General features: G+C 39.6%; 1 protein-coding gene across 36 annotated transcripts in view; it reads left to right on the top strand.

Annotated features, from left to right (window-relative positions):
* Nucleotides 1-27,979, top strand: part of CLASP2 (cytoplasmic linker associated protein 2) — a 154,084-nt gene that overhangs the window by 3,301 nt on the left and 122,804 nt on the right. For 34 of the 36 annotated variants that reach the window (XM_063325448.1, XM_063325432.1, XM_063325433.1 and 31 more), the window contains exons 2-3: nucleotides 10,180-10,258; nucleotides 24,969-25,072. In XM_063325448.1, coding sequence (XP_063181518.1) covers nucleotides 10,180-10,258; nucleotides 24,969-25,072 — 183 coding nt within the window. Of the gene's footprint in view, nucleotides 1-10,179; nucleotides 10,259-24,968; nucleotides 25,073-27,618; nucleotides 27,781-27,979 lie in introns of those variants that run through there. The other 2 variants (XM_063325434.1, XM_063325446.1) reach the window with 2 other exon arrangements.

The raw sequence follows: 27,979 nt of genomic DNA, 5'->3' as shown, positions 1-27,979 counted from the left end.
TGTCAGGGAGTACACAGATGATGTGCATAATTTAAACTTTTATTTTAGACCTCATTAAAATGAAAGAGTTGTTCACTGAGCTGAAAATTGTTTGCTTGGTATCTTGATACCGTGGTCTGATTTATTTCATGTTGGTTGGGATTGACTTATCTTCCTACAATGTAGAGTGTTGGGGGTTGTCTTTTTTTTTTGCTTGATTTTGTTTGTTTTTTTTTTCCCCAATTTTTTTCCAAATGTTTTCCCAAGGCTGTGAGGAATAGTGGAGGAAAAAAAAAATAAGGGCAGTGAATTCTGAAATCTTTTTAGGGACCAGGTAAGCTGGATGTATTAAGAGTTGCGTGGTGTTACTATTCTGCTGGTATTTGTTCTCCTAAAATTTTGAGATATTTGGTAATCTCAGAAACTGGAAAGCTTAAACTCAAACATTAACACCATTCAGGTGAAATTCAAGCAGTAACTTAATTCCTTGTTTTGAGAGTATCACTACTGATAGATGTTTGCTGGCCTTACTAGTGAACATAGATGTTCACTACGTATACATTAATAGTTTTAACAGGTACTAGTAGTTTTAATTAAGTCTCTTAAGTCTCTCTTGTACTCAATAGTTACTTGAAATAATGACAAGATTATTTAACTTTGTACAGTCTTGTAGCTCAAACTGTTCTGTGTCTGGCTCAAACAAGTAATCTGGAAATCTGTGTTGAACATCTGCTGAAGAGATATAGTATGGAGAAATACTACTTTTAAGTAGAGCTTTGCAAGCCTGCTCTTGGCTGTTAACCTGTTATGTGGTTGTTGTTTTTTTTTAGGCCCATCAAAATGGAATAGTTACCCTCATAAAATTTATTTTTTGAGCAATAAAGCCAAATTTCAGTTCTTTATGCAAATCACACCTGATCAGAAGTAATAAAAACCTATGACTAAAATTCTGGTAGTTTCTCAAAGTAATTTTATGCGAGAAGAGTAATTGGTAAATTTTGTGACTGAGTCGTCTTTGGATTTCTTACCTTTGTAGTCGCTATTTTAGCTTGTTTTGTTCTTCAACTATAGTAGGAAAATAATTGTAATCACTGTTTTCATGTCAGAGCAGCACATTGTCTGCCACACAAAGAAAAAGTCGTATTTCACGCTATCTGATAGTGTGGATCATCTCTTTCTTTCAGGCAAATCCTTGGAGTTATCTTTTATTCTATGCACTATGTAGAGTGAAATTTTTCTTAGCTTTGTTTGTCTCAACACCAAATACTGAAAGGTACTAAAATACCAGTAATGTTGTTGTTGCGTTTTTGTATTTTCTTGGTTTGGCAAGTATTTATTTTGGTTTGTCTTTAGTTCAACAAAAGGCCAGCAGGAGGAGCTTTCAGTTTCCAGAAAGGAAGGGAAGATTTGAACTGTAATTTTGCAATTAGTTAAGACAAGTGGTTAGGACGTTTGTCTGAAGTCCTTGCAAGGAGATAACAGCAGTTATAATTTCGTTGACTGCATGTGAGCGTGTGTGGTGGAAGCTAGAATTTAAAGTTGTTTGAACAAAATGGAGATACTGAGATCTGGGAGGAAAAAAAAAAAAGAAAGTTCAGAATTAAAAAATGGGAAGTCCTACGTTTCAGTAAGAATAACTGAATGCACAAATGCAGGATGTAGGGCATGCGATTGAGTAGCAGTCCTTAGGAAGAAAATGTGTGGGTTATTTTGAATCTGAACACAAGCTGACGAATGCTACGCAAAAGGCAAATGTTGTAGTGGGTTGTGGGACTGTAACTTGCAGGACAGAAAAATGGAATAAATCCCTTTATTTTTCAGTTACTGTGCAGATTCTGGTATTTTCATAGTGTTTATTAGCAAATAGTGGTAATTTCAATGTCTTTGTTGGAGGAGAAATGTTTGACATTAAGGTCTTTGCTGAATTTCATTATTCCTTTTTTTTCAAGTTGTTTCATCTTAAATATGGGAGCTACTTCCCTTATTTCTATGTAAGGAGAATGTGGTTTGACCTGTCCATCTGTGAATCCAGTTTTAGTTTTCAAGCTCAATGATCCAGTTTTTCTTGAGTAATAATTATTATTTTTTCATGTATTATTTATGTTCTGCTCATAGAATGTTAAATAAACTATTGATTGTTAGCCAAATAATCAAGCAGATCTCCAGAAGACAAGGGAAACTTGCAAGAAGTTTTAATTATGTTAAGCTTAATTAGGACTAATTTTGTCCAGCCTTTAATTAGGAATGTGAAATAGGTAGTCTCAAACTCTCAGACATCTCCTCCAGAGGTGGAATTGTCAGTTCTTAATTGTTTTGCAGCATCAGTTTGTGTAACCCAGCCTAACTGTAGTCCCTGTTGAAATAGCAGCTCCGCTTCTCCTGTGGCCAGGCATTTTCACCCTTGTTCTTGAGGCAATTAACTTTCTGTGATGTTGAAACACTAGAAAACGAATTCAACAAGCTGACTGGAGTGATGCTACAGAAGACTTAAGTGCACCAGATCAGATATGCCTGCAAGTCAAGAGGGAGAACAGAGCTATATCCCTTTTAAGCCGCAGTTTAATTTGGGTGTAAACGGAGACCCTTTCCCAGCTCTGTGCAGGGTGCAAGAGGAGAGGTGCATCCTTCAGAGTTCACAGCGGGAGCCATGCGTAGTTCAGCGTCTGTTTTTTGGCAGGATCGCTGATTTAAGCAATTTCTTCCCTTGGCTGCTGAATTGTGATGGTGCGTCATGCCTTCATCGCGCTGCTGCGAGTGCTCGTGTGGCTGCACAGCAGACAGGCTCAGGGAAGAGATCTGGCTGAGAAGATGCTTTCTCTTCTTCATTTGTTGGACTGGTTTCCAAAAGCAGGTTACTATTCAGCTGCAGGAATCCTTGTCTCCTCACAGCAGAGGAGCTGCTGCAGGGGTAGGAGTAAGTAGCAGAGAATGGGGATCACTGTATGTTTAATACAATTTAAATCAAAGGAAATGGGAAAGACAATAACAGACCTTGGGCATGAAAAGAATGATATTTTTCTGGAAGTACCAAGTCCTAAAATAAAGCATTTCTTTGTTTTGCTCCATCAACATGCTTAGAAAGGCTTTGAAGGGCAATTTTCTTTGAGGGGGAAAAAAGCCCTCCTTTTTTCTTTTTTTTTTTTTACCCCCAATTATATATTCTAAAGAGAAATACCATACATATCATTGTCTTCCCACTGAGCCCTGCTTTTAAAGAGACTCCGTTTTCAAACTTTTTCTACTGCAGCACATAAACTTTAAGCCAGACAATCTCAAAAAGAGAATGGCTTAAAATGTCAGGTGTTGCTGTATCATATACTTCTGGTTTATGCTCAGTGTGCTTTGAACAATGTCTATAAAAAATTTGTGACAATGTCAAGGGAGGAATGTTTAATGTAACTATGAATCAAACTGTAGATATTCCTGTAATGGATTAAGCCGGAGGCAGTACATGGCACATTTTAGAGTACTGGTCACTGTGTTGTCCACAGAATTCAGAACAGTTTGGAGATCACACTTTCAGTCTGAACTCGAGTCAGTTTAAAGATCGTGAGAGATTCTGAAATAATAGGACGTTGTAAACACTTTTCCAGTAGCCATTTTGAGTGTTACACTAATGTGTTCTTCAAAATTGGGTAAATGTTTCTTAATTAAGGGGGGGGGCAGGGAGAGAAATGTTACAGTTCCCATCATGGGGAAAGGGCAGTAAAACAGATTCTTTTACTTTGTTAATATAAACTTTAGAATTTTTATGACAGCACTATGCTTGCTTGTTTTGGCTGCTATACAGGAGAGGTCAAACTAACGAGGACCTCCCACATCTATGCCTGTCAAAGGGCCTCTAAGGAAACCCAGCCTTTTCAGTGCTGAACTACACTTATCGGTCTCTGGATAAATATGGGTGATTCATTCAGTAATGCTCTGGTGGTGTGGTTACTAGCAGTGCAACACTGAAGTGATTTGTGGTCAGCTATCACAGAAGGATTGTGAAAGGAAGATTATCCTAAGAAGTTTCGTAGTGCATACCCCTTTTGAGATGGGGAGGGTTGGAGCTGATGTATAGTTTTAACAGTAGCAAAGGTTTGATAATCTCAGGAGAATCTTAGCTTGTAGTCCAAATTATAGTTGCAGAACATTGCTTTGAAGTCAGTAAGCTTGCATTTTTAGATAGAGGAGGCTCTGTGTTTGCGAAAGAACTTGCGATTCAAGTTATAGAGCTTGAAGACTTTATGTTAGATTACCAGCAACCTCTGTCTCTCCTTGCAATGCGAAGTGATGTGATATACATTAAAAAAACAACCAAACAAAAAACATTGTGCATATCTTTGAAAGTGTGTCATATGTACCCTTGAAGATGAAAGAAGCAAGAGAATGGAAATAATGCTTTCTTGTTGGCTAAAATATCTAAAGTATAGATAATGTGTGTGGCAGCTTCAGCAGCTGGGACTGCAATTGTGGCTGCTGTCAGCAGAGGCAGCTGCCCACTGATGCTGAGTGGGAGGATTGCAGCAGTGCATTTCCTTGTACAAAGGAGAACCGGGTCTGAAGGTGACCTGGCTGGGACAGAAGAACCACCTGGGTTAAAGAAATGACCCAGGAAAATCAAAGCTTCGTTCTGTCCATGGAGCTGGGGATAGTTTTTGGTATCTGTGCAAGCTTTTGGGTTAAGGGAAGGAATGGAATATGGGTAGATCTTGGAGATGCGCAGAGAATTGGAGTGGAAAACAGTAAAGGGAGAAAAAAGTGATTGAGTATCCTGTGAAATAGGAGCAAAGAAGTGTATTCGGGGAGATGAGTAAGGAGAATTAGGAATAAACCTTCAAGAAGTGAAGCAGAAGAGACTGCACAAACATACATGTTTTTGTTTCATGTTCAGCTACTTGAAAGGTGCTTGAGACTGAGAATTGAGAAAGTACACATATGGGCTTGGCTGATGGTACTTAAAACAATAAATTCTCATGTTTTTGCATTGTAAGATGCACTGCATTGCAGTGCTGGAACACTGCTTGTTCTTGCAGGGTGTAGTTGTTTGGCATGCTGTTTTGTGTTTGTCAGTTGATTGTTAGTGATACCACAGCTGTCCCCATGGTGACAGGAAGTCCAGTTCCTTAACTTCATTCTTTCGGAGCTCCAGATAGTGACGTCCATAATTCCCCCATTAGATTCTCATGACTAGTTAGCAGATTGCGATCTACAGAATCTGTATTTCCATATACAGTTCAGAGATCCTATGACTGAATCCAGGGACGTTTGTATTAAGGTCATTTGGCAACTTATGTAACTAGAGATGGTTTCCTGCCAGTGTCCTGTCCCTAGACGTCCCCCCACAGGGACGGGAAATTACAGAATCACTGTAAGAATAATAGTAAGCATGCATGGTTAACCAGGTATGGTTTGAAGGACAGTATTTCTTTTACTAGCAAAGGCTTGGTTGCCTGGAAGTTGCCCACAGAAGAGCAGTGGCAGTGCTGAAAAGAGTATGAAGAAGGAAAGCTGGAAAAGGAACAAGCTGCAGAGGAAGAAATAGGCTCAGTTCCTAATCACTGGCTCAATCCATCCTTCTCAGTTGGGTTGGCAATGGTGGTGTGATCTGAGAAGTCAAGGATGGTCCTGAACACTGGCTTGTTAAAGAGTAGCTCAACAACTAACGAATCCAGTTCAAATAAGCCTAAATTTCTTTTCCACTGTGAACCTGAAAAGCGGTATTTAAATGCATCAAACAGTAGTGAGCTGATGAATCAGTCTCAACGTACAAAGGCTCTTTCTAGGCAGCAGGCAAAAGGCTTAATGAATGCAGAATAAGAAACAGATCCAATGATTTTAATCCCAGAAGAAATACATCCCTCATTGAAGCTGGTAGCGGAAGAGCCATGATGCTAGTGAGAGGTTTTTTCTGTCGACAGTAGAGAGCCTGTGTTGGTACATGGTCCCACACAGTGTCTGAGAGCTTGGAACTCTGTTCTTGCAGATCTGTTCTGCCTTGACTTGTGGGGTTGTTTTTGTTTGGGTTTTTTGTTTGTTTTTTAATGCTGCTCATGTCACCCTATACCAATTGTTAAGGAGTCCTTCCACCTTCCAAAGGGCTGCTTGAATATTGCATGGATGATACCTACCACGAGATGCTTTAACTCAGAACGTTGTGTATCAAAGCAGATAAATGTTAAGACTGATTTACAAAAACAGTAAGAGGTAGTTTATTTGGTATGCTCTGTAGTGGTATGCTTCAGCTGACTTGTTTTGAAATGTGGCCTGAGAGCCAATTTTGTAGCTAGAGCAGTTTCCCATTACTTCCAGCCTGAGGTTGCATCATGCTTTCTCACGCTGCAGATGTGACATTTCATACCTTCTATCTTTTCAAAGTTGCAGACCATAGAGGACTTTGTATGAGCTAAAGAGTAACCATCATGTTGTAGGTAAAGGATTGCTCCTTTAAGACTGTAGTTGTCGTTTTGGCCAAATTGGCCAATGGCTGGCGACAGATGCTCCCCCCCAACCTCTCATACACAGAGAGGTGGAGGAGAGGTAGAGATTTACGAGTTTAGAAGAAACTAAACTAATGAAATCTTAATAATAAAATAAAAAGGAAAATAATGAAATAGATACTGTATATACAAAACCGTAATAAGCTCCCAGGATGACGTCACCAGCAGGCACTGGGGAAGTCCCAGGCTGGACTCAGCGATGGGTGGGAACTGGATTCCACAGATGGAGTCAGGAACATGTGGATCGGGATCAAAGGCAGATGAAAGATAGGGTCCTCCTCAGACATCGGCCATTGAAGAAAGAGAGTTGACCCTTTGAGCCCTCAGCTTTTATACTGAGCATGGGGCAGATGGGATGGAATACCCCTGTTGGTCAGTTTTGGGTCACCTGTCCTGTCTGCTCCTCCCTGCAGGTGGGAGCCCTCTATGCTTTTACATTTCGGAACCTCCAACAGGGCAAATAACGAAATTAGCTGACCTCGGTTGTTACAGCGACAAGTATAAGCAAGAGCCTCTCTGCATACCATTCCTTGGCACAAACTGTAAACATTGGTCTTATCACTCTGAGAATGAACCGTTTTTGACACAATGGGCTGTTAATTTCAGAGAGTTAGAAGAGGTCTAGCTAAGAAATAAAATTACTGAACAGAAAGTTGGTTCTGTTTTACCTCAGACCAGGACGCTAGTCACCTGTTCCCTTACCTCTTATCTGTAAAGGTGCTTGTTTAGTTGCTGTTAGAGAGATGAGAATTTCACAGCAGTGTTTACTACTTTTGCATTTCTTAAAGCCAGGTTTAGTCTCTTATCTTATTCTAACTTAGAAAGGTAACTTCTGAAAGCTTTATTTCATCCTGTGCAGTTTAAACTATATATTTTCATACAGTATGGGCATCACAAGACAAAACTACTCATCAGGATATTTAAATTTATAGTATTTACTGAAGTGGCTTTTGTACACTAATTATTGAAGTAGAACTCCTACTGCATTCATTAAGCAAATCTTTGATAGACAGTTACAAAGAGATGACACCATATTGACAAGTGCTTTAATGGTTAATCAAGATAAATGTGACTTGCATAAGATTAAACTTTATCTATTCACAGAGAGGGATACAAAAATATGGAATATGCAGGCATTATCTCAGTGGGTGCTCTTGATCAAAACAAAATACTCTTAACCAAATTAAATACAAGTTATCAGATTCTTTGTTGGCAGTAACAGTCGTGGTAGGACGAATAGCCATTTCTTTAGTTATCAAGCCTCTGACCCTTAGGTATATATATGGACATTCAAATATTCCATATGGCCACTGTTTTTACCCAGGTGGGACTTTAAAGCCAAACAATTCCTGACCCCTCCCCCCTAACCAAAACCAACCAACCATAAAAAAAGCAAATAAATACCACAAAACCACCTCCAAACCTTAAAGGCTAAGCACTGGCGGAATTAAGAAATACTCTCCGTTTTACTTGGAACTCTTCTTTCGGATTAGTGAAGAGTAGATCTGTAGTAAACACAAGCCATGCATGGTTTACGTTTTTAAATCTCTGAGCTGCTGCTGTTCAGAATGGTAGAAGTCTTCAAGAGAGATTTTAGAAAGGTTATCAAATGTGTGGAGAAGAGGGATGCTCTCCGTACGTACCTTTACAGAAGGAGAAGCTACATTTTTGTGTTAACAGACCCTGAAATACCCGCAGAGGGAAGGCGTCTTTAAAGCTGGCACTGGAAGACAAGTCTGAGGTGGGGCTTGTAGTCGGGAAACAGAAGCATAGGAAAACAATGTATATCCAGACTGAATTTCTTATTTCTTTGAGGCATCACTTCTTCGATTGAGATCTTGTCTCGGGTCTCCTATAGCTTGACAATCTGGAAAAGAACATTAAAGGAAAGAGCTTTTGGGAAGCTGACTTACACTTTTTGTGTAAGTTCTAAATTTTAGTATTCTGTTTTCTTATCCTAAGCTGTAGATGCAGGTGCTTGTTAGCAATATATGAATTTAAGTCAGTGATGCCATCCACTTATATTTGCTATTCTCTGGTCTAGTATGTAACAAAACTGTGTGAATTTCCAAGTACGTTGTACTAACTTGAAACTAAGTTTTGTACCTCCTGTTTAAAAGGCGATCTATTCTACTAATACTGAATTTATTAAAACTTGCTTAAGTATGCAGTTGCTTCAGATCCTAGATTTTTATGGGGACCTTTTTTCATCCAGTTTCCTGTGGAAACAAGGCTCAGGTGATCCTGTGTGCGTGAGCCATATGTATTCACATTCATCTCCAGTCAAATTTTTTTTGGGTCTGTTGTCCAGTGTGGACAATTGTGACAGATAACGATCTTAAGGAAACAGAGCTGTCCAAGAAAATGTGGTTCCAAGTTTTATGAAAATAAATAACTAATAGAGGGGAGTAATTCTGCTCATGTCTTCATGGGGGAAAAAACGCAGTGTGTGTCTTACTAGAAAATAAAGAGGAGGAAAACCTGTTATGAATGCCCAAGCTTCAGGAGGTCCTTCCTTTGGCATTTGCACCTTCAGGGCAGTAAACTGAGGTAACTGCAAGATGTGAAAATGCAGGTTCTGGTGTTCATAATGTATTATTATAGGAAACTAAGAATGAAGTCTTGGAAGAATATGCAGGATAGTTAGGGGCAAAAAAGTGTCCGACTTGTTAAAATGATTTAGTTTAACTGATAATTTCTGATCATGTTTTCGTTTCTATATTAGTGGATATTGTCCTCTCATCTCATTTCTGTTCAGAGATGGGAATTTCCTCACAATCTCAGTAGTAATTTGAACTTCCTTTTGGTTTCTGATTTATTTTTTTTTTAACAAGAGTAAATGAATAGAAATAAGACTCGCCTAGTTTAACGAGCAGGTGGACAAATGGTGTGGTCTAAACTGCTAAGGGAAGGCAGTATTAGCTTCTTTCAGTTGTTTTCTTTTGGGAGTTTGGAAAACGATGTAATGACCTTAGCGGATGAGCTAAGTAGCCAGATTGAAGTAAGCTCTTAGCATCTGGGAAACTGTTTAAACCATGTTGGGTTTTTTCCCAGTCTGTGTTAGTACTTATGTTTGGGGGCTTAGGTTTGCATTTTAAGTTGTTTGCTTTTTCTGAGTCTGGTAACTGCACCCCACCCCCCCCTTTTTTATTTGTTGTTAAGGCATTCTGTTTTTCTTTCAGCAGCTTAGAAAACTGGTAGAGGAGGTAAGGCCTACAGCCTTACTGTTATGTGTTTCAGAGGGATTTTGATTTTTCAGTTGATAGTGAGCTAGGCCTCTAGAGGCCTAACTTTTAAAGAAAATGAGAGACAGAACTGCAGTCCTAATATATGATCCATGAGGTGGGGCCGGGAGGAGAGCTTCTTCCAACTCCTTAGTCCTCAAGGTTATTTGAATTTCAATCATTTGTAGTTGAAAATACTAAAACATTGGATTTCTAATATATTTTTTTTTCTGTTCTAAGATTAGTACTGAAAAATCTGAACTGCTCTGTATGCAAATATAGTTGATCCATTCCAAAGATATTCTGATAATTTTATTTTAATGAAAGCTTTCAAGGAATTATCAGCTCTGTAATTGGAACTTTAGTTTATCTTTAGGTTAAGATACAGTCTTTCAGCAAGCTTGCATATATATATATGTCTAATTTATTGAAAATATATTCTGAGGAATTCTTTAGTGATCTGTTTTGTGTATCTGATGCTTTTGTTTCAACAGGTAGCATTACTGGGATTAGATGTTTTAGGTGCCTTTGTCGACAGACTATCAGGACGCTTTAAATCCTATATAGGAACTGGTAAGTGAAATATAACTTATTTTTTTCTTAAGACCAAAAAGTAAAAGACACTCTCTTGCCCCCACCACCCCCCTTGCTTCCCCCCCAGCAGCTGACGTGGAACATGTTGAATGCTTTATGAGCTCATTATAATATATTGGTAGACATCTTATTGTGGTTGTTGGAATTTACATAATTTTATATTAACTTGTAAATATTAATTTGTCATGCAATCACTGATTTCTAGGTGGTGGTTGGGATTTTTTAAAGGTTCCAGGAATATATTTTTAGTAATTAGTTTCATGCTTTATAGTTGCTTACCACTCCCATGCTGTGTTCTTGCTTACCAGTCCCCAAGACAGTCATTTAAAAATTACAGTGGAACATAATGGAGTTGGAACTAGATGATCTTTAGGGTCCCTTCCAACCTAAACCATTCCATGATGCTATAAGTGTTACCTTTAACTTGTGTTAAAGATTCAAGGTTTTATTTGTAGATCACTTTAATTAGAGCCCTATGTCTGCTGAAGCTTGTGGTCTACCTCGTGTTAGAAAACTGGACCGTAGCTTCTAGAAACCTAAACTTTCTGTGGGATGAAGAAGAGTACTAACTGTTATTCTTGTGTGAAATGCTTACTCGAATGACTTTCAAATTAATGGATCTATGTGTGCCTGAGTATGAAACGGTTGTTCTGGGAGGTACGAGCAAATGACACTGCTCAACTCATTTTGCTGCTGTTCTTGAAAAGAGATAGTGATACTAGGGCATTAACATTGATGTTATATCACTGGCTATTTTTAACAGAAGTTTCTAGCTTAATGTCCTTTTCCAAAATTTGTGTGAATTATCTTGCATCTTGTTCTGACATCCTCATCTATCTCAAATTGTCTGTCAAAATGTTAAGCTTCCTCTTCTTTACATGTCTACTTTTGTATTTAAGAGTTAAGAAATGCGCAAAATTTGAAAGTTTAGGAATACAGAGTATAATTTATTCACAAGTTACTAACTAAATTAATTGGAAGCATATTTCAGGATGCTATAAAACTGCTGCAGTAGAGCGCTACAGAATTTAAATCTGTTTTGTTGCAGAGGGTTTTTCTTTGGCTGGTTAGCTTTGTATTGGAGCAGTGTGAGGGAATTGGAGGTGTATTGTGCTATGCAGAATATTGATTTTTGAATAGTCTCCATTTGTAGCTACAAACAGTGCTAGGCTTCAGAGTTTTACTCTGTTTTGATTTATATTTTAGTGGTGTGTAGAACTTAAAATTACAGCAACTTTATTAAAGGTTGGAAAGTTTCATTGCTTCTGTTTTTGGTTTAAGTGTGAGCTATTTGAGAATAGTTTGACAACACATAGAATCATAGAATCATTTAGGTTGGAAAAGACCCTTGGGATCATCGAGTCCAACCATCAGCTCCACTCTACAAAGTTCTCCCTTATGCCATATCCCTTAACACCACATCTAAACAAGTCTTAAACACATTCAGGGATGGTGACTCCACCACCTCCCTGGGCAGCCTATTCCAGTGTCTGACCACTCTTTCTGTGAAGAATTTTTTCCTAATGTCCAGCCTAAACCTACCCTGCTGCAGCTTGAAGCCATTCCCTCTTGTTCTATCGCTACTTACCTGTGAGAAGAGACCAGCACCAACCTCTCTACAATGTCCTTTCAAGTAGTTGTAGAGAGTGATGAGGCTCCTCCTCTTCCTCAAACTAAACAGTCCCAGCTCCTTCAATCGCTCCTCATAAGATTTATTCTCCAGGCCCTTCACCAGCTTTGTTGCCCTCCTCTGCACTCGCTCCAGCACCTCGACATCTCTCTCGTCTTGAGGTGCCCAGAACTGGACACAATACTGAAGGTGTGGCCTCACCAGTGCTGAGTAGAGGGGGACAATCACCTCCCTCCTTCTGCTGGTCACACTATTTCTAATACAAGCCAGGATGGCATTGGCTTTCTTGGCCACCCGGGCACACTGCTGGCTCATGTTCAGCCGCTTGTCAATTAGAACCCCCAGGTCCTTTTCTGCCGGGCAGCCCTGCAGCCACACTTCCCCAAGCCTGTAGCGATGCATGGGGTTGTTGTGGCCCAAGTGCAGGACCCGGCGCTTGGCCTTGTTGAAGCACATTCCATTAGCATTGGCGCATTGGTCCAATCTATCCAAGTCTGTCTGTAGAGCCTCCCTATCCTCCTGTAGATCAACACTCCCGCTTAGCTTCGTGTCATCTCCAAACTTGCTGATGATACACTCTATGTCCTTATCAAGGTTATCAATAAAGATGTTAAACAGAAATGGTCCCAACACCGAGCCCTGAGGGACGCCACTTGTGACCGGCCACCAGCTGGACTTAACTCCACTGACCGCCACTCTTTAGGACCGCCCATCCACCCAGTGCGTGATTCAGCAGATCGTATGCTCATCCAGGCCATGAGCCACCAGTTTTTCCATGAGAATTCTATGGGGGACAGTGTCAAATGCTTTTTGAAAGTCTAGGTGGACAATGTCCACAGCCTTTCCCTCATCCAATAATCAGGTCATCTTGTCACAGAAGGAGATCAGGTTCGTCAGGCAGGACCTGCCTTTCATAAACCCATGCTGACTAGGCCTGATCCTGTGCATGTCCATTATATGACTTGTAATGGCACTCAAGATGATCTGCTTCATGACCTTTCCTGGTACTGAGGTCAGATTGACAGGCCTATAGTTTCCTGGATCCTCCTTTCTGCCTCTTTTGTAGATGGGTGCTACATTTGCTACCCTCCAGTCCATTGGGACCTCCCCAGTTAGCCATGACTTCGGGTAGATAATGGAAAGTGGCTTGGCGAGCATGTCTGCCAACACTTTCAGCACTCAAAACACAATGTTTTTTGTCCCAGTATTTGAGTAGTTTGAGATTATGAGCAAATTAAAGATTTAAGTTTCAGTACTTGATAGCATTTATATTAAAAAAAAAAAAAAAGAGTAAAGAGTACTGGCACTGGGTGACCACCAAGCATGTGTAGCATCAACAGACATCTGAAGCTGTGTATTCCAGAATTACTTCTTAGAAGAGCTGAGTAGTGTCTTCAGCTGAAATTGGTCTTCTGAGTGTCTCCAGAATCAAGACCTGTACAGTCCATTATGCTGAATACATCAGTCACTGTTGTGCATGATCAGCTTTTGTATAAGCTTAACAGACACTGAAATGTTAGTCTCAGTAAAGGCAGAAAACAATCTTTATTTTAGATGACTTCTTAAAAGAGTGATTTATAGTATGAATTAGCTTCAGTTGGTAGCTGTCTCTCCAGGTTTTATAACAAGATTTGGATCACTTTTGGTTTTTGTCATTGAAGCAGTAATATAAAGACTTTATTATAGATGTCTGGGAGTGTGGATAGTCTGGGGTTTATGAGAGTAATTAAAAGCACACTGGTGAGCAAGAAAAGTGCTTCCTTCAACAAAACTTAAAGAACCAGCAATTTCCCAAATCATGTTCTGTTGACTCTGCAGATTTGGCTTCTAAATGTAATCTGAGAATGACTCCAGTAAGTCAGACCAAAGGCTCATGTTTGACAGTCATCCATTTGCGGATGCCTGAGAAAAAAGTAAGGACAGGACAAACATGCAGTGATAACTGCTTCAGTATGACCCCCATGCTGTCAGCAGTCTTGCAATTTAGGGCCAGCTGAGGCAGATGGTATCTTCAGTGTCTCCCCTGTCACCCTGTTTTTCTACAGCTGTATCTGATTAGTTTTTGAACCCTCATAGACCTTTCGCTTCTACACTGTTCTGTCATAATGCTTAATTATACAAAACTCTTGTTTTGGACTGGCTGCCTGATAACTTGACACTTGCTAGATCTTGTTAGAGGGGTGAGCCATCATGTCTTATCTTGACTGCCAGTCTTCATTTTATGGGTCTCTTTGTGCCTCTCCTCTGCTATCCTTCCTCCTTCCCCATTCCGGGTAAGAATCCCGGTTTAATTGTTTCTTGTATACACATGGCTCCACGGGTTTTTATTGTTCTTGTTTCCGCTGTCAGTGCCGTTCTGTTGTAGTGCTTTTGAGTTGAGGAAGCCAGAACAGCACAGATGCAGAACATGTTTATAGTGGCATAATTCTGTTTGATTTTATTATGTCATCTATTACTTTGATAAATATTGATAGTCTTTGTTACATAGCTGCTTCCTGAAAATGGACCTAATATATTCATGAGACTGTCTACTGTAAGAACCTGTTTCCTGTGCAGTGATGGTGGATTTAGGGTGCACTGTCCAGGGTGGTGTCTCTTCCTCCATGCCTTTATCATTATGTGCCTTCCTTCCTGTAAGACCTCTTCTTGAGAATTATGTGAAAAATCCAACTGCACTCTGTTAGCTGAGTTACTTTCTGCAGAGAACAGATAGTTAGTTCTTTCTAACTAACTCAGAGAGGTGAGTTAGTTCTGCAGAGAGCTTTTAAAAGTTTGTGAGGTACCACTTCTTCTTATAAAAGCTATATTGTCTCTTCTATGCCATAGCTGACTCTGTGTGTACTAACTCTAACTATAGTGAGTTCTTTACAATGCCAGAATAAAGAAGAATCATAGAATCATTTAGGTTGGAAAAGACTGTGAAGATCATCAAGTCCAACGGCTAACCTAATGCTGCCAAGTCCACCACTAAACCATGTCCTTAAGCACCATGTCTACAGGTCTTTGAAATCTCTCCAGGGACGGTGTCTCAGCCACTTCCCTGGGCAGCCCGTTCCAATGCTTGATAGTCCTTTCAGTGAATAATTTTTTCATAATAGCCAATATAAACCTCCCCTGGTGCAACTTGAGGCCATTTCCTCTTGTCCTATTGCTTGTTGGATAGGACTTGGGAGGAGAGACCAACCCCCACGTCCCTACAACCTCCTTTCATGTAGCTGTAGAAAGTGATAAGGCCTCCCCTCAGCCTCTTTTTCTCTAAGCTAAACAAGCCCAGTTCCCTCAGCTGCTCCTCATAAGACTTGTTCCCCAGACCCCTCACCAGCTTTGCCCTTCTCTGGACTTGCTCCAGAATCTCAGTGTCTTTCAGACATTGAATTGATTCAGAATCTCCAAAACTGGACACAGTACTTGAGGTGGTGCCTCACCAGTGCTGAGTACAGGGGGACAATCACTTCCCTAGTCCTGCTGGCCATGCTATTCCTGATACAAGCCAGGATGCTGTTGGCCTTCTTGGCTGCATGGGCACACTGCTGGCTCATATTCAGCCAGCTGTTGACCAATACCCCCGGTCCCTTTGTGCTGGGCAACTTTCCAGCCACTCTTCCTCCCTCTACCTGCCCAGGTGGAATAGCCATACCTGGAGGTATTTAAAAGACAGGTAGACATAGTGCTTAGTGATATGGTTTAGCGGTGCGTTTTGTCAAGAGTTAGGTTGATGGTTGGACTTGAAGATCTGAAAGGTCCCTTCCAACCTAGACAATTCTATGATTCTCTGCAAACTGCCATTTTTAGCTTTTTTTTTTTTTTCCTGTCTTGGTTATGTCCAGTTAGGTCATTGTTTGATGTGAACATAGTTAATGAGGTGGGTAATTACATGTTGCAAAGTCGCAATTCATACAGGTGATATGAGGAGAAAATAAAGATCATGGTATCGAGCCTGAAAATCTTGGGAAATTTGGAAGCAAAATACTTCAACTGAGTAACAAGGTTCTTATAGCCACAGCAAGAAGCCTCAGTAGAATTTTATATAGTAGGTATTTACTTTCTTCTGTTTTGGTCAAATAAATGCGAGTATATTACTTTTTGAAGACAAGTGTAATACAACTTTTCCAGGCAATTTAGTTATTACTTTGAAGTATTCAAAATATGGCCAACTTCTTGTTTATTGCAATTAGTTATTGTAGATACTTGTATGCTCACTGAAGATCAGGACTGCACCGTGAATATAGTGAAGGAAGATGTATATGTATAATACCTACCTACTGTGTTTCTGCCTCTTTTAAAATACGATGAATCCTCTTTTCTGGGTGAAATTTCACTTTTATAGATGTATCTTGTCATAACATATCTGGAACCATGAATGTATTTTTGTCTTAATAAAGAGCATCTCATTTCTGTGACCCCGAGATATTTTTATTCATGATTCACAACTCGCTAAGTGATGGAAATATAATGGTGTATTACCCAACTATAACATGGCAAAACATTTCCCCCCAGTTTAATTTCCTGTTCAGTTATGAAGGGGAGAGATTTCCTAAAGTGCAGAGAAAAATAATGTGACTGAATATTCACCCCCATAAGCACTACAGGCTTTTTGCTAAAAAAGAAAAAATCAGGAATGCTTTACTACTATTATTTCTATCTTTACAGCCTAAATATGTGCTGTAAATTCGATTTGGGCAAAATCAGAAGAATAGTTATAGGAGAGACGTTTTCCAATATTCTGAAGAGTGTGTTAGCAATCTTTGTATTGAAGTAATAATGCCTGATAAGGGACTTAATTCAGTTTCCTAGGCAACAATCTAATGTTGCAGTAACTTTCTTCCAAGGTGTTACCCTTTTGTGATTAACCACATTGCACGCTCTCTGCAGCAGGCATCAGTGTTCTGAGAACTTGGACACACAAATTTAGAATCTCTTTTTTAGTAATCTCAGTGAAGATGCTTGAAAATACTCTGCAGGCAATAAATATCAGGATATCTGTTAGTTCATAAGACTATGTGGACATATTCTGGAAAAAATAAAGCAGATTAAGGAGTGTTTGAGTGTTACATCTTTCAGTATTTAAAACTACTGCTTGTTCTGTGATTAAAAGAGATTATGTAAGAGTACATAGTTACCCTGTCACAATCTCTTTTCCCATGGGATGGCATTAATTATTAAAACATTATAATTATTAAAACATTATATATCAGGAGTAAAAGAGGATATTAGAATTATGGGCAAACGTGACTGGATGATAGAGCTTCTGGGAAAAGTCTCTGATAATAGTTTTGTTTTCTAAGATAAGTGAATGTTATTTTGCCATCTTGTTATTGCCAAAGGAATGAGAAAAGAAGAAGTGTAATAAAGGTATGTGGAATCTGTTTCAGTTTTAATGTGGTGCTATATCATGACATATTTTTCTGTATATACTGAACTGTCTGTTGGTCTATGATATAATTATATTGTCATTCACTTTCACATACAACCTTACAAGATGTTGCAAAATACATTTTAGTTACCTGCAAATTACAGGAAAGATACTTGGTATTTAAAAAAGACCAAACACAGATATGCGTATTATGTTTATATATGTATAAATCTGAGTATAGATACACATTCTACACACAAAACCTCTGTGTGTAAATGTGTGCATATGGGTAATAGCAGTTTCAAATTCTTCTTACTGTAAAAAGAAACCAGTGGGCAAAAATAATATTGGAAGATAGTTGTAGTGCCATATACTAAGATGTGAAACCAATTTGAAGTGTTTAAATTCTTTCCCAGGTGGTTTCTAGAAGTGGTGGAAGAACCCTTAAATTAGACTCTTCAGTATAATTTAAATGCTCTTTCAAATTTATTGTCATAATTAAGCATGCAAGTATGTTGCCTGATGTATTTTAAAGCAGTTGTAAGGACTTGCAATGTGCATTAATTTTTTGGCTGAATATGGATTAAAAGCATTTGGTACAAGAATTTGGAAATACTTGTTTGAGTAAGACTGCGTTTAGATAAATAACACCCAAGTTCTTAATTTTTGCTTTTCCTTCTGCTTAATGATTGAAATTTTTGGATGGAGAAGACTTAAATGTGCAGTTTAATCAAGACTCTTCAATAAGTGGCTTTAATGCTGTGTGGAGAAGTGCTTTCCTTGACACCATGAAAATCAAGGACTGTTTTAGCATGAGCTACCATGGATTTATAGCATGTAGAAAAACACTGGATGTTCAGGTTTTAGGGACTGACTGATTTTTATTCTTATTGTTCATTTTTATTAATTTAATTTACATGTTGAGACTAATGGTGTGTTATACTGCAGGATTCCAGATTACAAATGCTTGCAGAACACCTTAACATAAAACCTGGAATAATTTAGGTTGGAAGAGACCTTCAAGATCATCTGCCCCATGGCTTTGTATGGCCAACCTCAGATGTTAGAGAAAAGTTTGAAATTAAATCAAATAGTTCAATAAACTGGACTGCTCAGATAATGTAAAGCACACTTTTCTACTTATGTAGGAGAAATCTTGTCTCAAAGCTACCTTGTTGCCTCTAAATGCAAGTCAGGTGTTTTGCCTGATATTGCTCTTTCATTTTATTGCTTACTGACCTCAGGAAAAGCGGTGTTGGGTATGTGTTGTAGCATTTTCTTAAACAATAAAATGCTGACTTTTTTTTAGAAAAGGCTTTTAGAGGAGACTCTGTTATTTGTACTTTTTCTCCAGAATAGATGTTTTGAATTGCTTTTATATTTTCCAATTTAACAAAAAGATGAACTTCCTGCAACATCTCAGAAAATCCTTTTCTTTGATTCCCTCTATAGTTAATGGTCATAGCTGATTTAAGCTGTGACTTTTTTCATCTTGGTGACAGATTGTCTAAAGCTTTAGTGTGGAAAAACAAAACAACAAAAATAACCCAACACCAAAAAAACCCTCAAAAAACTGTGCAGCCTTTTAAAGCTTTTTATGTCCTGTCTGGCTATCACTGGAATTTATTTGTAGTAGGAATGAATTTTACCTGAAGTGATTCATGCTTGAGGGATAGGCTGTGCTTTAGGGTACCATCTGCTTGCTATCTATGGACACTTCACTGTATGACATCTAGAAGTGCAGTGTCATTAAATAAGAGCAGAGAAATCCTACCCTTCCTTGGTTTCTGTTTGGTTCTGATTAATCCTAGTTCTGTAAAAACCTAGCGTAGAGCTAAAAAATGTTAGGAGATGACACAAACATTTCTTGTCTACCTTCTAGTTTTCTTACTGGTCTAATACACTTGAAACTCTCTTTGGTCTTGAAGGCTCTGTTCTCGTGTTTCCTGAGACTGAGACCCCGATAGATTCATGGATGTATTGGATTTAAAAAAAAAAAAAGTATGTATTTTTTTCCATCCACTACTGGTGGTGAAGAGTATGTCTCATTAATGCTTTTCTTAATTGGCTCCTGCCAAGCACATTAATGTCAGAGATGGCTTTTGATTAAACTTACTGTGGAGTGGACTTTATTTTGAGGAGGGGAGTGGTGAGGCCCTCTCTGAGAGCCTGCTAATGATTTTTTGCTTAGAAGTAGCCCTTGGCTGTGTAGGCCTGTCAGACCAGCCCTGTTGCTGGCCCCGTAGGAGGCTCTGTGGGATTCCTTTTCTCTCCTGTGCACCTTACCCAGAAGAACAGACTGCTCTAATTGCAGAGGCAGTAGTTTCCCTCCCTCCTTTCTAATGGCAGCTGTTTAATGCTATTGCCTGAGCTGGCAAGGTTTCCTGGAAAACTAGGAAGATATTTCTGCCTAGGTTCAATCTGTTTCTGCCCTCAAGTCCTTTTCTCTCAGTGTCTAAGAGAAAAAGTTAGACTTTTTAGTAACGGAATTTCTGCCAACACTGATGTTGCTTCCTTGGCAAAGATTCTTATTTGCTTAATGCTTTTTTGTAAGTCTTTGCAGTAGAGCAGACATGGACTATCTAAAGTGGGTTCCTAGAAATGGGTAGGTGTGAGAGGCCATACATAAAATGAGCACTTATAAAGAGCAGATGTAAGTGGTCAAGAGAGAAAGAATAGAGCAGGAGCTGTAAGCAATAATACAATCTGAAAAGCTCCGTATTTGTGTCATAACAGAAGAACTTTTGTTAAAGTTTAACAAAAGGAAGTTGTTTGTACTACCTATGGCATTCTTTGCTGCAGGGGGTCATACAGTTAAGCTGCTTGGGATTTTTAAAAATACATTGGGTGCCGTTCTAGGCAGTGACTTTTGTGATTTACTTGTTTGTCCTCTTAGTCCCAGTGAAGGAAACAAATTTTTAATTTCTCGAGGCTGTACTCTGACTCTCTAGGCTGGTTTTGGCATTAATTCTTGCATCTACTGTCTAACTAGTGGTGGTAAAATCATTACCTGATTTTGTATAAATAAAAATTTATTTAGGTTTACCAAGTCGAGAGAAGGAAGTCAAACAATGGAAAAGAAACCGATGGGATAATAAGGTCTGTTAGGGATATAATAGAAAGGTAACTATTCTGCAATTAAAAAGGAAAAAGGTATAAATAGCAGCTCAGATGTAAACAGCAGGTCAGGTTGAGGTAAATCTGATAGAATTAATATGCGCTATAGAATATTTTTTACTGATGCTTCTAAGTTTTCTTCAATAATCAAAACTTGTAAAATCATGGTATGACAATGTAGAAATCTTAACAGGAAAAACACAGGAGTGGCTGGTGGTGATAGGAAACTTTGGCAATATGCTAAAATGTTCCAAAAAGGCAAATTGAATGGGATATAGTCCTCCTTGTCTCTGCAAAAAATAACCAGCAACTGCAAAGGGAGTCAGTGTCTCCTAAATTTAGTGTAATGTTTCTCTGCGTATCAGCAGAAATAAATAAAAGGAAGAAAGTTGTCATATTTTATTAGGCTTTCCAAAATACCTTTGAAATAATTAAAGAAACTAGACAACAGAAAGAGTAAGATGGATACGGTTAATGTAAAACAGTAGGAGTGCAGGAGTCCATACTGAATGTGACAAATTATATACTTTGCTGAGTAACTTCTTAGGAGACTGCCACTTTGAATACTGCCTTCATGCATGGTCACAATTCTCCTTCCTCACCCTTCTTTTAACCCCCAACATCTTTTTGAGATTGTTTATCTTGCACGCTGATGCCAGACATGACCAAATGCATATATTTGCACTGCGGCATAAAGGAAGGATGCTTATTTGATAATGCTGATAAGAAAGCACATAAAACTGAAAGTATCAGCCAAAATGATTGTTCAGTAGTTTTCAGAATGAAGTTGGGTGTGTGTGTGGGGGAGGCATTGTTCTTATTAATGTGTGTTTTGGTTATCCGTTCTTTGGGATGGTAGTAGTGCTCTAATCTTCTAAAGCAGAGACTTGATTTTTGGTAAAGGGTGCCCTTGTATTGCGAGTTACTTCATCTGTTCCTGGTAAGGATAGAAACCTGCCTAAAGCTGTCCAAGGTAAAGACCTTTTTATAAAATCTTAGTGCACAAACACCTGGTAGGTACTTCCTAAGGCACCAAAGCCTCCACAGGCTGTTCCTAGTGGCTCAGTTCCAACATACCTCTTAGCTCCTGCTTTTGATTGACATGTGTGTATCGTCTTGAATGTCTGAGTATGTCCTCAGTTCACCTTGTAAACAGACAAATACTGGTTTGGGCTTAGGTGGGGGCTCTTGTGAGAACTCAGTTTCTTGTGCTTTGTGATTTTTGACAGGGCAGGACCACAGAGGAGCAAGGAGAGGCCAGGAGGCTTTCAGTAGGGAAAAGAGAAGGGTGATCAGCAAAACAGGACACTGGGATGGACCTGAGTGTCTCAAATGTCTTCAGAATTTTTAGGCAGGGAGATGTGTTCCCCATTCATTCATAGAAAGGGCAGCTAATACAATTCAGCTATTTTTTACTGTAGCTCTCCCTAGATGTGTCTTAACATTTTGGAGAAAAAGTGATGAAGGCATTAGGAATTCAAATTGAAATATGTTTGGGGGAGATCCCCTTCTGGTTGAGCGTTCTGAAATTCTCAATAGGCAACCAACTTCAAATAAAAATAATTTCCTGTTGGAGCTTATTCTGACAGAGAAGATGAACTACCAAACTGAAAACCAGCCTAATTTCGTTTGTTTTATGCAAACAGAATATATCACGCATTATATGGCGGGGGCAGGGCGGGGGGGAAGTCAAGCCTGCAGACTTTTGGGCCCTTTAACAGCTCCCACAGCAGCTTGTCCCTCTGTCAGAGCTCCGCGAGTGACAAAGGCTGGCGTGTTCAGTGGCTGCACGCCCTGAAATCTGCAGGCTGTGTCATCGCTTCGTTTAACTCCATGACCTCACAGCTCTTCAGCGGCTTCCAGTAGCTGTTCTCTGTGCTCGCCTTGGTGATTTGAGCGGAGCCCTGGTATCTGCCGCTCCGTCAACTGACTCAGCCTGCTAATGAGTCACAAAGGAGCCGTGTTCCCGCAGGACTGGCACTCGCTGTGTTTCCCTCCGCGGGAACAGTTTCTCTGTGGGCTGTGTTTGTTTCCCTCTCGGTAACACAAGAGTGGCCTTCAGCTGACCAGCAGTCAGTTTGATGTAGCAGACCTCACCAGTAACGTATGGTTCGAGTAAAATACATACCATACGTGTATTATATGGTACAAAATCTGTACCACATAAAGTTTAGAGGTGCTGAATAGAGTAATGAAAAATACTATGGGGAAGAAAAACATAATCAGTAAGTATATGAGTGATCGGAAATCTAGGGGAGAGATCACCTGTGTACTCCTAAAATTCATCATCGAATGGTTTAGGTTGGAAGGGACCTTAAAGATCATGGGCAGGGACACCTCCCACTAGACCAGGCTGCTCAAAGCCTCATCCAACCTGGCCTTGAATGCTTCCAGGGATGGGGCATCCACAGCTTCCCTGGGCAACCTGTTCCAGTGCCTCACCACCCTCAGAGTGAAAAATTTTTTCCTAATATCAAATCTAAATCCTCCCTTTTCCAGTTTGAAGCCATTACCCCTTGTCCTATCACTACATGCCCTCGTAAAAGGTCCCTCTCCAGCTTTCTTATAGGCTCCCTTCAGATACTGGAAAGCTGCTATTAGGTCTCCTCGAAGTCTTCACTTCTCCAGGCTGAACAACCCCAACTCTCTCAGCATGCCTTCAGGCTTCTGGAGTTTTGGGTGTTTCTTCTGTGTTCACAAAATAGAAAAAAATCACCCCTGCTAAACAAAACAGAAAAAAACAACCAAAACAAAAAAAAACCCCACCCCACAGCAACAAAAAAACCCCAAACCCTTCTTTTCAAACTGTGAAATGAAAGTAGCTGTAACAATTTATTCAGAAGAGAAAGGGAAGAAAAGACAGATAAAAAATGCTAAAACTTGATAATGGTAGCTAAAGATGGCAGTAGAATATCCAGAGCCAGTAGAATTATATATTCAGACTAGGATGATTAAAAAGTGTTCAGGTACAGCAGGTGGGAAATTCAGGTTTCAGCAGTGTATTTGTCTGGTAATAATCATGGTACAGAAATGGCTGCTGCTTTTAATGTAGGAACAGAGGACTGAGGAGACGTCCCGAGTTACTGATTCTGTTCGCTTTCTTTTGCTGGTAACACTATTGTTTAGTTATTACTATAAAATTATGAAGTACCGCTAAAATTCTTTCAGAGCTCCCTTTCAAAAAATAGGGTGATAGTTATTTCCTCTGTGAGTAGAATAGGAAAACTAATTTTATAGCAGTCAGCAGCTGAGAGAGATCAGGCAGCAACTGTAGAATACTCTCCAGTGTTCAGAGATGTAACACCAAATGGTGATTTTCCCTGTTACTGTGTCTTTTTTTCTTGGAATAAGAGCAAGTCTCTAAAAGACTCAAGGCAAACATTATGCTAGTTTTAGAAGGTTGGAATAAGTGGTGTGGTAATTGTAAACTTAGCCCCGGCTTAACTAGAGTGCAGGAGCAGAAGGATGCTCTGGGTGGGTATTGGGATCTGTGTTGAGTAAGTCCCACCTAGATTATGTCACTGATACCTGCCGCTCTTAGAAAATGGTGGATCAGGTCAGAAACAGAAGCTAATGCAGAAGGTTGAGCTGTTGACAGGTAAATGTCACTATTAGCGTGTGACACTGCTTTTTCTAGGTGCTGTTTCACATGTTTATACTAGCTTTAAGAGCACTGTCCCCCAGGAGATGACATCTCCACCAGTTCCGTGTCAGTTGTACTTCCTGGGGGAAGGTGTCACGCTCGGTGTTGTCACCCTTCGTTTAAAGAAGTGGTAGCAAAAGCAGTGGAGGGAAGAGTCTCACAAAGCGTGTGTAGACCCCAGATGGAGCAGTAGGAACCTGTACAGCAGGATGTCTTGCACAACGCTGATCTAAGCATTCATTCAGATAACTTTCCTAAATATCGTAACATCCATTTATTTATCGTATGCAATTATAAACTGCTCTCTGTATAAGCAAGCGAAAAGAATGGGCAAGTCCTTTCATTTCGAGTGAGTTCTGTTTTTTAGGATGTAAAATCATTGGCTGTCGTGCAATTTTAGTTTAATATTATTTGAGGACACGTGTTTAAAAATAGTAACTTTTAACGATACTTTTACTGAAGTAAGGCTGAGTTTCCAGGAGAAACACTGTGTGAATAGGGGGATTTAAAACTTTAAAAATTTTTGTAATTAAACAGCAAAATCCCACTGATTTTGAAATAGTCCTTTTTTCCTATCCCTATTCTTTCCCACTCACTAGGCCTAACATTATTTTTCAGAAAAGCCAGACATTCAGAAGCTACGGGCATACTTTTTGAAGATTAAGTTGAAGTCATTCATATGTTTTTTAGGAGGGAAAGCTTTCTTTATTTTTAGCCTGTTGGAAGATACAGTTTTCTTCAATTTCAGTCCAATGCGTTTGTTGTTAGTCTTGTAACATACTCAGAAATGTATTTGGGACATCAAAATATTGTTACCAACTTAAAATCAGCTTTTATTTTTGAATGTGATGTATCTTAAATCTGTTTTAGGAAATATCCTTAAGTATTAGAAAATCTTCATGGGGTGTTTAATATTTTTTTCTTTTTCTTTTTTTCTCTCCCATAGTTCTCCTGCCTTTGATAGATCGTATGGGAGATGCCAAAGACCAAGTTCGAGAGCAAGCACAGAATCTCATATTGAAATTGATGGATGAAGCAGCACCGCCCATGGTATATACTTAATGCAGATTCAGATGTAGGCCTCCAGTGAGCTTATGATTTATGCATGAGCTTGACTTTGAATATGTCACAATGTTATGGTGGCTGTTAATGGTGTAAATTTTAAAGATATTCTTAATGGCTTGACACTGCTGCATTGTTCAGCTAAAGATAAAAATCTGGCACAGTGCAATTCTGCAGGTTTTGCATATCATAGCTAAATTCTGAGTAGATGTTTTCATGTCACCGTCAGGACGTTGTTAATGAAAGCATGTTTGAAATACCCTCCTGGATTGGAGTTTGCATAATGGGAATAAATAAGTTTATTTAGCTCTGACTTTATTTTAAAATTAGCTGTGTACTTAAACGCATAGGAGTAGTCCTGCAATTGAGATGGTGCATTCTAACTTAGAAAATCTGGCTTTCTGGATGTGTGACAAAGATGCTGTGTGAACCTTGGAAAAACTGAGGTGGGGAGAAGTTGCCCTCTGACTTGTTGTCTTAGGTTGAAGTTTGAGTTAAGCAAACCTTCTTACAGTTTTTAGCATTATGTTCCTTCCAAGTACTAAATCTTGTATTCTACTCTGTGAGTCTGAAAAATGTAGGATTATTTAACAGGATTATATCGTTTGAGCGATGATGTTATTTGGAACTCTGAGGACCCTGGCTGTCAGTAGGAACTTACTATTTGAGTTTTTAATTTGTGAAGAAAATCTCTTTCTGAATTTTGAGTGCAGAAGTTAATAGGGAATGTCTTATTTTTTGTGAATGAAAATGAGTTTCTTTTATGTGATAATTCCTGGCTTTGTTTGCCTGATGGAACAAACAGGTAGCATGGTAGGCAACTGTAGAAACATATTTATCTCCCTTCTAACGTGAGGTGTTTTTTCACATGATTTGGTCACAGATCTGACTGGTATTTAGGCACTAAGGTCTAGTAGTGTCATCCACAAAGACGTGCCTTTACCTTTTCATGAGATCTAGTTTTGATCGTATTCATTGACAAAGAGACATTGCAGCATTTTTTCATGCCTAAGTGCAAGTAGTTCGTGAGTGACATGCTCCAATGCCCAAGATGCTCCCAAGCACCTGACACACAGACCGGAAAGTACACCTACCTCCACAGTAACAGTGTTTGGATAACTATGCAGCAGAGCATCTTGGGACACGCCTTCATTTGAACAATTGCTGATAAAGAATGTGGTGATAGTCGCTTCATGCTAGGCCCTCATCATGAAAGAGTTTCAGATTACTGGTCCATCTTTCGGTTTCTGAAGAGTTGTTAGGCGGTAGGCTGAGAGGGTGGAAGGAAGCTTCCATCCCCTTTGAAGCTTACTTGCCATGTCAGAAAGAGCACAAGGTTCATGAGGCCCAAGGAACGGTGTGCGTGAGAAAAAGAAGGTATTGGCTCTTCCGATAACTCCCCTAGGGCAGGAGAAACCTGCCTTCAGTTGTCTGCTCTCAGGACACCTCATGTATTGTTAAAAATTTGGATGAAAAGCATCAGTCATCCTCACAGCAGGGACCAAAACAGGGAAGTCTATCCAGTGCCTCCAACACTGAAATACAGAGTTTTAGGCTCCCTTTGCCGCAGAGAAAGATCCCTTTGGAAAAGTTGGGTGGAATGGTTTTTCGGGGTTAATTCCTGTAAGTTTCTTTCCAAACAACTCATCTTGTCTGTCCTAGTGTCTTGTTGAATAATATTTAATTTGTCCTGTTGTCAGTTCCCTTTTCTTGTTTTAAAAGTGTTTGGGGTTTTGTTTGATTATTTTGGTTTTTTTTTTTTTTTTTATTGAGCGGGAACTCGATGTAGCTGTTTATGGGCAGGAAAGCATAAAACAAGAGTATAGGTGGTATAAATGCATGAATGGGACAAAGGGAGTTTGACACCAACTGGTGCTAGCAAGTCGTGAGAGTTGAAGTTTCTAAGCAGCCATTTGAATTTCTCAGTTTAGAAGAATTCAGTTCTTAAAGTAAGGATAGTTAGTGAAAGAGGAGATTTCTCTTTTGTCTGCTTTGTCTGTTTCAGTTCAGAACAGTTAGCGTTCTACCTGTATTTTTGTCCACCTAGCAAGAAGATTTCCTTTTTTTCCTTTTTTGTCTGGGACAGTGGTTAACTGGAAGGATGTTTTCTTCTGTAAAATCCTGTTCTTTGTTGTTAAGCTGTGCAGTTCTGGGCAAGCCATATCCTGCTGGTCTAAGGTTTGTTTTCTCTAAATGTAATGAAGTATAAACAAACAAACAGGAAACCACAGGGGGACAAAACGATCAAGCGAGGCTCTAATTGGAAAATTTTACGTCTGCTATCAAGTGTGCTACCCCATTAATAAAGAGTATGCGGCATTCCCTGCTCTTATGCTTTGTTGTGAGGGTTTTTTTTTCAGAAAGCTGAATAATGATTGCAATCATCGGTAGCTAATACAATTTAGCAGATGTGTGTGGAATCGTTAAAGGTTACAATCGCCCTGTTCGGGGGGTGTGTGGTAGGAAGGCTGCAAAAATGTGGGATTGCCGGTGTGCATCCATCGCTAGGCAACGCTGCCGGCGGATGCTGGCCGAGGGAGGCTGCAATGGCAGCGCTGCAGCTGGGGGGGGCTGCGGTCGGAGCTGCTGCTGCATCTGCTGCCAGACACCCCTGAGAATCCCAAGGCTCGTCAGCTTCACCTTCCTGCTTTTTGCACCGTAACATACCGCTAGAGAACGGGCAAGGAGATGGGAAGGTAAAAAGATAAACCAAGGAGGGAAAAGATAAGCTGGGGCGGGAGAGGGCTAAAGGCAGGCAATGGAAAAAACGAGTGCGCAAGAAGGTAGATGAGGGTTTAGCGAGCAGGGGAATCGTACAGTGGGAAGTGGCAGTAGCACAAAAGGAGAAACGAAGGCAGAGCAAAATTGGAAGCACAGGAATTAGGATGAATAGTG

Source organism: Chroicocephalus ridibundus, chromosome 2 (genome assembly GCF_963924245.1).
Source record: "Chroicocephalus ridibundus chromosome 2, bChrRid1.1, whole genome shotgun sequence".
NCBI classification, from domain to species: Eukaryota; Metazoa; Chordata; class Aves; order Charadriiformes; family Laridae; genus Chroicocephalus; species Chroicocephalus ridibundus.
This window is presented reverse-complemented; position numbering and strand designations above follow the sequence as displayed.